Raw genomic sequence first — 11023 nt, forward strand, 5'->3', positions numbered from 1 at the left:
GATCTCATCATAACTTAAACGTCACGTTGCAAAGAGCCATTAAAGTATTGGCTCCAAAGCCAAAAATAAAATAAAGGAAAAATCGCTGGCGACACAGTTAACCAATGACTCCTAACGATCGAGGGAAAAAAAGAGTAAAACTGCATTTTAAGAGTGTTCCAAGCTGGTTTTAAGAGAGAAACTTGAAGTGCCGGTGATTTGAGACCCGATCCGTGGATTGAGCTCGAAAGCGAAATCAAATCGAAACCGAAAGCCAAGCCGAGTTGAGGTGAGCTTCGTGTTGGGCTCTTTCAGAAGAATCCGAAAGAGAAGCTTTGGGTTTTTGGCTTCTTCAGCCGAAGTTTTTATCTTTCAGTCGGTTTTTTGGCAGCCGATCGCGCGGATGCGGCTCAAAAAAAGCGGGTTTCAAAAATCTTCAAAAATTAACAACAAGTGCAAAGCGTGAGTTTTTCATCTTGAGGTATTAAATGTAATTGAAATTATAGTCGAAGTGTAAAATTATTTGTGATTGAATGAGTGGAGTGTGTGACCAGTCTTGAAAAATTACTGTGTTTGAACAAACTTTAGGGTAGAAATCCTTTATGAAAAAGATACAATGAAGCCTCCCACAATTATTGGCGTGCTGAAAAATGCCCGACAAATGCTTGCCAAACGAAATTTTTATGCAAATTAAGACGTTCGTAATTACAGAGCAACATGCTCAAATTGCCATGTACAAACCCAAACCAAAGTCACTTTAATTAATTTTGAAGTTTGCACTTTTAATTAAAGACAAAAAAAAAGAAGCGAAAAAATAAAGTTGCAATCAACATTGATTAACATAACATGAATGTCGAGCACTCAAATTCGCATATCCATAAACATTCGCGGTTGCCCTGCAACAATATAAATAATAAAATAAAATCTCGACCGCAAAGTGAATCTGAAAAGCGTGGAAAAGTGACAAAAGTGCGGTTCTCGTGTGAGCTACGATCATCATCGTCAAATGGGTGTTTGCTGGTGTGAAATAAAAATCTGAAAATCTGGTAGCTGCATTAATTACAAATGTATTCAAATGAGCAAACAGGTGAAGCACAGACAAACCAGAACTCGCAGTCTGGCGCTTGATGATTGTGCAGTTGTGTAGATCTCTTGTAGGCCTGATTGATAAAATAATTGCTCCGATGACAGGCAGATTTAAATGCAGCTCGTGTCTTAAGGTAGAAAAGAATAAGTCCATATACTGCTGATCTTTAGATGTGCTTAAATATCAACGAGTTATTAGTCGAGAAACTAGTGGATGAACCATTCTAAGATCTTTTTTAAGGCGCTAAATGATTATGGTGGTTGGCAGCCGACGGTTTCTGAGATCATTTCCCAGCTGAGTGATCATAAGAAGTTTCTAAGATTTTTTCAATGCTAACAAATTATCATAATGGTGATGGCTGAAGAATTCTGACATCACTTTAACGCTGTCTGATCATTGGAAGATTGAAGATTTTTATGATTTAGGTCGTAAAAGTAATACGTTTTCCATGTGAGAGAAAAATATTTATATTAATATAACCTTAAATAAAAAAAAACACCATTATGCTAAAAATCTTTAAAATTATACACTCGATAAAAATAAGTTAATGAACTGAAACAAATGTTTACACGCAACAATTTGAGTGACCAATATTGCCTAAGAAGAACAACAATTATTGAGTTCCAAGGATTATGGGCGGGGTATAGTAATCAATACAGTTGTTAAAACTTTTGTGTATCAGTCGTTAACTTATTAAGTATCATGATCATAAACAATAATTGGAAATAAAACTTAAAGAGAATTCGCAAAACCATGACTGATCAGTTTTCGCGATCGCATAACAAAAGGTGCCAAAGAATGTAATACAATGCAAAAGTAATTAAAGTTTTTTATGCGGTAATGAGGAACCAGTTGAAAGAACTGGAGATTGTATTGTACTCACTTATCCATGGATCAAAAGTCAATTAAACTACAGACGTGCATTTATCCGCCCACGATCTGTTCAAATGTCAACAATGATCGATGGCTTAATCGGTCAGAATCGGTGGAATCTATTGACTCCACTGTCATCTAATCAGCCCAGTCCACCTCGACCCAAACACGACCGATCGCTGGTTGTCATAACCTAGCTGCGCAGCTCCTCTTGATCTTCTGTTCTCCAAACATGACTCAGAACTTAGCCAGCCAAACTGTATCAGCTTGTATGCTCATGTAAGGCCATAATCGCTATGTCTAACTGCCATAATCCACCCGCTAACTGCCTCGGAAGGCAGCTGGCCTCAGCTTCACATAGATTCAGATTCAGCTTTAGACCCAGACTCCGACTTCCAATCGCACTTGGACTGGACAGAGTCGCCGGCTCACCTCGTACAGAAAAACATCGCATGGCACGTACTGAGGCTGAACTGAAGCAAAATAAAATCGAAAAGCATAAACAATTTATTTGTACAAAATAACTTTGAACTGTGCGGTTGCAGTTGCATTTGCTGCAAAGCTTGGAGTCGGAAAATGACTTAACTTATAAGCTGGCATTCGCCAGTGGATGCTGCAATGATTCAATGCAATTTACCTGACCAGGAATGCGAGTCATGCACTTGGAAAAAGCTGCTCTACCGATGATAGCGATACTGTATAGGAAAACCATAGGTGTTTTACCATTATTTCTATATTTCTCCATACATGAAATATTCTAAGCTGCATTATTTCTGCCAGCGTAATCGAAGCTAGTTTCGTTCTTGTTCGACGTGTGAAATGACCAACATCAAAGCCACACAAACTAAAAAAAATTATACGGCGTTGGGCAACCCATATATGCACCTACATAGATGCATGTTCAACCAATTGAAGATTGCACTAGAGAGAGGTACTGAAGTACAGCTGGGCATTGAGGCATACCATTGCATTGCCAAAAGGTGTTCTAATGGCTGGCCAAACGAGCGATTGAACAATGCCTGGAAGTGCCTTTCGGCCTCAGATACAGCCACTCAGATATCGAATGCACTAACAGATACTAATTAGACAGGTTGCCAAAGATCTAGATAGGTGCGTGACTTCGAAACAAAACTGAGTCTGTAATTGAGAGGAGATCTTGGATCTGCCAACCACTAAAAATGCCCCCTTTGTACTTAGATTACCTCATTTCCCACGCAGTCTGACATGCTCATCGGTCGATAAGTATGCTTGAAAAACCACCAACTTCTTAAGTACTCCACATTCACCGCAAACATTTTGGTCCCACCTCATCTGGTAATCGTGCTCTTTGGTTACACCCATCGAAATCTGAGTCTCGACCCTAAAGCAAGGTTCTTTGCGGCACTCCGTCAATTGCTGTTATGACCTTTCTGTAGATTGCTTACCTGGCTTGCCTAGCATTTTCCACCATTCAACTGACCTTAGCCAAATCTTAAAAGCCGCCAGCGAAACGCTTAATAACCTGGCCAACAAAAATGAGAAAAAGATTTTGCACACCTGAGAGGAGTTGAAGAGGCGAGAGTTGAGTGCCGGCCTGCAGCTCATTAATCGGCCAACGAACGGGAGAGCAGATGTTGATGTACTCAGAAAAATATTACTCAATTGTAAAAGACACATAAGAAGTGCTTACACTGAAAACAATCAGAATCGCAATTCAAATATTCAATACCACTGAAAAGTACATAAAAACTTATGCCTAAAACTTATATAATACACAATAGACTCAATTGATCACATTTAAAGCTCAATTATGCTGTCATATTAAAAGGGGGTTACAACTTGAGTTACATTTTCCTCTGTGTCACAGACTCCGCCTCTTGAGCTTCCCGACAAGAAGCCGCAACACTTGAGGCAACATGGAATCTGGACAACTTGGTTACTTGCAACTTGGCAGCAGGCAGGCAGAGGCAGTCAGGCAGCAACGAAAACAAAAGTGAAAAGGTCACTAGCACCAGTTGGCCAGCAGTTGGAGCAAGAGGAGCACGATCCCGTCTGGAGTTGTCTGAACCAAAACCAAGAGATATACTTGTATAAATGTATATGTATATATAAATATATATGTACAGACAAAACACTTCAGCACTCGACACTCAGCCAACTGTGGCCGCCAAGCTCAAGCGCCTTTTGATCATCGCACTCGTAATGCCAACTCAGGGGAAAAGGGTAGAAATTGGTAGTAACACGAGTGCATAACACCGAGTGATGTCTTAAGTAAGGCAACCCTTTTAGGGATACCCTTAAAACCAATTAAAAAGAGATATACAAAATATGTCTATTAATATTGGAATCTTTGACCACATAAATGTCTTAACAAAAATTTAATAGAGGTATAATTTTTATGCAATCTTTTCACTGAAAACCTAAACTAAACTAAAGGTGTATATTGCACATAAAATAAGGAATGCTGTGTGGTAGTTACCATTTTATTTGACATTTTCTTGTGTATCCAATTTCCAGCATTGGCCCATTCCCATATATAATAACCGCTCCCAGGGCATCTATTCTTCGTGTCAGTCAGATTCACCAGCTTATTTCCAACTATTATTGCCGTGGTTTTGCTTGTTTCGCTTGCTCTTCGTTTTTCCGGCTAACGAGTTTTCCGCTGGCTTTTGTGTATCTGCAACTTTATGTGAACTTACTGCTGCAGAAGCAGCCACTTGCCGGCGATCTCTTGCCCAATGCAATTCGCATTTCAATTTTTCTAAACTATTGGCCAATACATTTGGGGCTTCTCGGTTCGTATGCTCATCGTATGTACGACCATACCGATTATTTATCACCGCAAAGAGCTTGGGAAAATCCAAATGAAATTGCAGCATCTGCTTCTTGATTGCATGCGGCTTTTCATCAGTGGAATTAATGAAGCTTAATTGAAGCAACAGATTGAAGATCAGCTATCTCTCGGGTTGGTTGACAACTTTCCACTAACGGTGGAAATGCCGAAATGCATATTGCCTGCATGGCACTTTCATTTTCATCTGCAATTCGATTGCCTTTCGCAAATCCCCGTTTTCCAGGAGAGAGGAGCAGAGCCCTAATCTACGGAAGACTCTTGAAAATCAGTTAGACATTTGCAATTACCCGCGGGTTATGCAATAATGGTAGATACACTGGGAGAAATAGCAGAGTAGCCTAGTTAAGTCCTGGAAACCTAATTAATATATTATTTCATCGACCGTTTAAGACTTACATATTATTAAAAATATTTACAAAATAAGATATCAAATTATACGCACTTAATTATTAGATTAGATTTTATTTATTAAATGTTTTTATTGTTTAAATTTCTTTTCCTGTGTAGCTTTTAGCAATTGACATTTGGAGGGGCTATTTGAAAGGTGAGCTCAGGTAATAATGGCCGAACAGAAGCAGCTGGAAGCAATTGCGAATGAGACCTCATCAGTCACCGGATTGAGACGTCAGCCCACCAAATATCCCCACGGCCTCAACATCACGGTGCAGACCATCGACGATGATAATGAGGGATCTCCGAAAGATCACAGTGACTACACCCGCGCCTCCGGCGAATCGTGCTGGAGTGAGACCCAGAAATACCACATTGGAATGCTGGGGAGTCCCGAAACCCTGGCCGAACTTCAAGTTCGACGGTACAAGTACCCATTGACGGCTAATTATTATTTGAACAGCAAGTTGGAAAGGCCGGAAAAGCCAACACCCTGGATGCTGTTGGGTTATGCTCGAAGTGTGTGCAGGTGGAAGTATCTGAGGTGGCCCATTATATTTGTGGCCAGCGTTTTGCTGTTCTTCGGGCTGATCACCTACTGTCTATGGCTTCACGATGTCAGCGTGGCTAGAGCCAAATTGCTCCAGCGTCGCTATGAAGCCACTCTGACATCCACGAGCTCGAGCAGCAACGAGGTCTGGGATGAGGAAACCACCAGCTCCACCGAAAGGTCGCCCCAGGAAACAACACGACTCGAAGACATGGATGACAGCGATGAGAGCACGGAGCTGCCTGAAATAGCGTTTGGTGACGATGGAGACCCAGAGGCTGGAGGTGAAGATGGCGATGGCGACTATGATGACACCTTGCTGCCAGCGGACAGTATTAGATTCACCTCCGGGCATCAAAACAGCTTTGGGGTTCCCATAGAGCAAGACAAGAGAATGCTGCAGTTGCTCAAAGAAGTGAGTTATAGCTAAAGTATTCGCTTTTAGTACTATAGTGTTTTTTAATAACTTCGTATGAGTTCCATCCGTATGTGTGCTTCCCTGACAGATAATTATCACCTATCCCATTATATTATTTTTCAGTTACTGCATAAACCCCAGGCGACTCCCGCTGGTAAAGAGCCTACTCTGACCCGGGTGTCCCCCACCCTGCCACCACCCCTGTCGGCCAGTGGGCGGCCCACAGAGGCGATGGCCTTGACCACCCCCTCAACGACGAACAGTGGCTGCCAGTCGACCATGCTGCCCATGTGCCAGGGAGTGCTCGACTACGATCTCACCTTCAATCGCGAGGGTGCGGCACCACGGGATGCCGTATCCATGGCAGCCTACGAGAGCCTCATCCGGGCAAATTGCTCCGTCAGGGCGGCTGAGTTCATTTGTGGCGCCCTGGAACCCGAGTGTCGACCCCTGCATATCGGACAGCTGCCTCCTTGTCGCCGCATCTGCAAGGGTAAGGAAGAATTATTATTTATATAATGAAACGCCATTAAACCATAAAAATACGAAATTATTACGTGTTAATCTTTAAAAACGTTTAACCATTTCTTAGCCATTTTGGAAGCCTGTTCCATAGCGATTTACAATTCGGATGTCCTTGGCGAGCTCTTCGACTGCAATCTCTATCCCGATGCCCACGAGAGCCACAAGTGCGAGGATCCCACAAGGCGACGTGACTATTGCTACGGAAATGAGTTCCAGTGCCATGATGGGAGTTGCATTCCCCAGAACTGGCAGTGTGACAAGATCAAGGATTGCCAAGGTGGCGAGGATGAGGATGAGCAGTGTTTGGTTTGCGAACCGGACGAATTCCGCTGCCGTTCAAATGAAAAGTGTCTCGTAGAAAAGTATCGATGCGATCAAAATATTGACTGCATGGATGGAAGTGATGAACAAGACTGCGATGAGTACGGCTCGGGAGATTTGGCTCCATTCGATGAGTCTGAACTGAATGCCTTTCCAAGGGTATTCTCCTATGCCAGTTTCTTATCACCCAACGAGACGAATGACAAAGTATATACGTACATTACGGCCGCCACCGATGAGGACGCGGGCACGGAAACCAAGTTCCAGATTCACCAGGTGGCCGCACCTGCACCTCCAGTGAACTCCAGTGCAGAGGAAGGCGCTGGAGGTCCTAAAGGATTTGGTAAGGTGACAAGCCAAATCAATTTTACATATATTTAATACAAATCAAGTTCCGAGTGTAAACTTTCTGCTAGCGTTTTTAAATAATAATTTTTAGATTTTATGTTTTAATCAATATATTTCCTTAGTAAACTTTCGTGACAGCAAGGAGATAATGATGACCAGTGATTCGGAGACCAAGTTCAAGTATTCCCAGAGAGCCAATAGAACTTCGGTGAAATTTAGCGTATCAGCACCCACAACTCCAGCGGCCAGAACAGCAAGTGCGATTCCCAATTCAGCTTTGGTTCAGCAGCGCGAAAGAACCACAAGTACCACCACCACCAGTACCACCACAAGTACCACCACCAGTAGCATCACCAGTACTCCCGGCATCACCAGCACCACTCTAATCCCAATTAATGCAGCCACATCAGAGCCCAATCCTTACGAAGTGGTAACTTCCCCAGGAGGATGTCCACCCCAAGAACTTCGTTGTGTGAGTGGCAAGTGCATCACTGTCAGTCAATTGTGCGATAAGGTAAGAAAAGCTCAAATCCTTTGTTTCTTAGTTCTCCAAAAACATCTACCAAATACAAATACAATCAATCAAATTTTGAAACCCATTTATATAAATATAATCGCATTTAAGTAAAACGAAAAAAGAGAAATAGTTACAAAGCTGTTTTGTACGTACTTCCTGCAGCAAATTGATTGTCCCGATGCTGCCGACGAACTAATGTGCGTTTATCGGGAGCGCCCAAGTAGGAGGCGCACCACCTCGACCACTGCACCACCCACAACATCATCGGCACCACCAGAGACAAGCGCTGCAACAACCACAGGTCCGGTGAGCAGTACAAGGCGTTCGTTGAGGACCACGCCCAATCGAAGTCGAAAGCCCAAGTCTTAGAGAGATGTATCTTGTATCTAATGTTTATTTATGTCTCTATTATTTCTCTCCACTTGTATTTTCTTCGCTCGCTATATGTATGATAAATGATGTATTTGTAAATCTTTGTTAGTGTCTAAGTTGTCTAGTGTTTAGAGTTGTTTGACTATTTGTATGCGCGTGAAAATTGTATTTTTTGCAATGAATAAAGTTTAAGATGTGAGTAGTAGCATAAATGATAAACGTGAAATTGGGGTAAACTCGGTGCTCATTATTTTCTTTATTGTTCCAAGCTATTAATCTCCTCTATCTTCGCACCGACTAACCTTGTGGGAAACATATAAGCAATCCAGAAAACATATAATTTTCTTTGTTTCGTACTTTCGAAAGCCATAAACATATACTCATATGGACAATGCTCTAACGAAATTCAAATGAAATCGATACAATTAAAGTCGGGACATTATTTCACAACAACAACCTTGGTCGTTGGTCAGTATGGCCCACGCATTCAAAAGACCGAGACCATTTGGTTTGGGCAATTCAATTAACCAGTCCATTGTTATCGATTCGGTGGTGCAGTGAATGCTAGGGAGTCCATTATCTATATGAGTGTGTGCTTAGCTGGCTGCAGTACACTCGGAAAAATGTGGAAGTCCTTTCAACATGCTTTTGGATTTCATAGTTCAACTGTTCAAAATGTCGGAAAAATAACTATTCTAAGCCGTCTTAAATTTATGATAAATTCTTGAATAAATGAAAATAGAACATTTTGGCTAGTGTACAGCAAAATTTATTAGGCAGTCGACAAACAGATCCGGCTTTTATAATGCTGCCCGAAATTAAGAGAGACAACAACGGGCGACAACACTTGTCAAGGCAGATTAAATTGCAGTCTGTGTTTAGAGGAACTCCTACCCGAAACTCAACTCCGGTTTAGAATCCAACTGACAGCCCATTTCTGTTGAAATTTTTCGCTTAGGGGCTGCTGGTGGCGGATTGCGAACATTCTTCTGTCGAATTTCTGCACAACCACAAAAGTTAAATGCGCTTTGATTTCACCCCAGAATCATACGAAAACCGATTGGCAAAAACAAGGGAAAACAATCCGAAAAGCGAGGCACATTTCTGATTGATTGCCATCAAAAATCCGCTTTTGGCATAACGGCAAATGCGATTTGATTGCTGTCATTGTTCCGGGCCCAGAGATTATTAATATATGTTTTCGGCACAATCCCTAATCCCAACATTGGGCAATTGGGCGAAGACGAAAAACCACCCGAAAAAACTGCACGAAAATTAGGGATAAAAAATGATATTTGATTTCCTGTAGTTTACTACTCTTTTTTGTGTTGCTCTGCTGCCATTTGATACGTTTCATACGCTTTTGACAGCTGTCAGGCATCTAGATTTTCACCTTAATTAAGTGATATTAATCGTCTTTGCCAATCTGCAACTTTCATCTCGAAATGATTCAGGGGAAAAAAGGTGCTAAACGTTTTCCGGACGCGTGCCGAAAAACGCCCTGAAAACTAATATGCCAACAGAACTAAACGGAAATTTAAAACCCGAAAAACTCATACTCATTACTCGTATTAAAAGCTCTTTCACCTTGGCCCTTGAAATAAAATAGAGTGGCATTAGACGCAGTTCGAAACACGGAATGGACACGCTTAATTTCCATGTTTAGTGCCCTTTTTGGGCGGTGGACCTTTTCCTATCCTTGAGCTGGGTCACTGGCAATATTGTTAATGTAGTCGATTGAAATGGGCCCCCTTTTGAGTGGGCCAACATCCCAGGGCTACCAGTGTGTTTAACTGGGTTTTGGGAGCCTACTTTGGACCATATGCAAGCATTAGAATGTCTTGCTATCTCTGACCAGCGGGTTGGCCATCACAGTAATTGAAAATTTTGTAATTAATTTTGGGTCTATACGGTAGTAACAAAGAGGAAGTTTTTGGCTTATATTCGTGTACAGTTCTGTTAAACAATAAACTATTACTATTGAAAATAAGATTTCATAAAAGAAAAGTTATATTACAGAGGAGGGGAAATCTTACTTTGTATTGAGAACCTTAAGTGGTATTACTACTGTATTGTATTTAGCGAAATAAAGGACACAGTGGGAGTTCGTAGATGCCTAAGGATTAAAAGTGTAATACAAAAAATGCAATACGATTTTGTAATGCATCAGAAGCCCCGAGTGCAATGCTTTCTTTGTGCATGGTTGCAGACCCAAGATGTCTATCATCATGCCCGTATCCTTGAAGATCCTTGCAAGATACTTACCCCAGCAGATCCTGCGACCCCAGAAGGGTTCTGCACCCCTCGAATATCCCGCCGTGAACCGTCTTTAGGAGCACCCATAATTACTGGGCTCATTGCATCTGAGTTACGCTTGATCGTTTTCAAATTGCAGGCGGCGCACACTTCCGCCCTAAGTTGTGAACTAGGAAGTGAACTTTAAGGATCGGTTCAAGAAGTTGACATAATTGTGCCAGCAGCGAAATGGAAAAAAGGAAAGCGGACAACGGGCTGCACATTTTGTATCGCTTTAAAGGTGCAACCCCCTTTTCTGCAAGAAGTTAACCCATCTGCCCGTTTTGCCCTATTAAATTTCTATCTGCATTCCTGTGCGGCTAAAGGAAATGGGCGTGGCATTATGGGAGATTTCTGTGCAATCCCTCTTACCCAATGGCCCACTCCAAAGTACAGTTTAGCCATTAGAGCAAGAGCACAAATCTTGGAAAATCATTAAGCGCATTTTCCAATTGATTTCACCGCTCGAAGCGACCGCAGCACGAAGACAAAACTTGACCAAAATCAATAAGCAG

General features: G+C 41.9%; 1 protein-coding gene across 2 annotated transcripts; it reads left to right on the forward strand.

The window, feature by feature from the left end:
* The first annotated feature begins 283 nt into the window (after nucleotides 1-283).
* On the forward strand, nucleotides 284-8425 carry LOC117149093. 2 transcript variants are annotated; one of them, XM_033316740.1, is made up of 6 exons: nucleotides 293-441; nucleotides 5280-6127; nucleotides 6254-6623; nucleotides 6723-7319; nucleotides 7447-7838; nucleotides 8004-8425. In XM_033316740.1, exons 2-6 carry the CDS (start codon nucleotides 5333-5335, stop codon nucleotides 8208-8210), a joined length of 2361 nt encoding a protein of 786 aa, XP_033172631.1. In that variant the 5' UTR covers nucleotides 293-441; nucleotides 5280-5332; the 3' UTR covers nucleotides 8211-8425. The 2 variants fall into 2 exon arrangements, with proteins under 2 accessions (XP_033172635.1, XP_033172631.1); XM_033316744.1 differs by lacking the exon at nucleotides 8004-8425 and having other exon boundaries at nucleotides 284-441; nucleotides 6723-7324; nucleotides 7447-7538.
* Nucleotides 8426-11023: the final 2598 nt, after the last annotated feature.

This window comes from Drosophila mauritiana, chromosome 2L (genome assembly GCF_004382145.1).
Source record: "Drosophila mauritiana strain mau12 chromosome 2L, ASM438214v1, whole genome shotgun sequence".
Taxonomy (NCBI): domain Eukaryota; kingdom Metazoa; phylum Arthropoda; class Insecta; order Diptera; family Drosophilidae; genus Drosophila; species Drosophila mauritiana.

Excerpts from the sequence above, each read along its gene's own strand:
- LOC117149093 (XM_033316740.1), top strand. The coding sequence starts at position 5,333 with ATGGCCGAACAGAAGCAGCTGGAAGCAATTGCGAATGAGACCTCATCA. Across the intron at positions 7,320-7,446 it reads TGGAGGTCCTAAAGGATTTG|TAAACTTTCGTGACAGCAAG; the intron begins GTAAGGTGACAA and ends ATATTTCCTTAG. Across the intron at positions 7,839-8,003 it reads TCAGTCAATTGTGCGATAAG|CAAATTGATTGTCCCGATGC; the intron begins GTAAGAAAAGCT and ends TACTTCCTGCAG.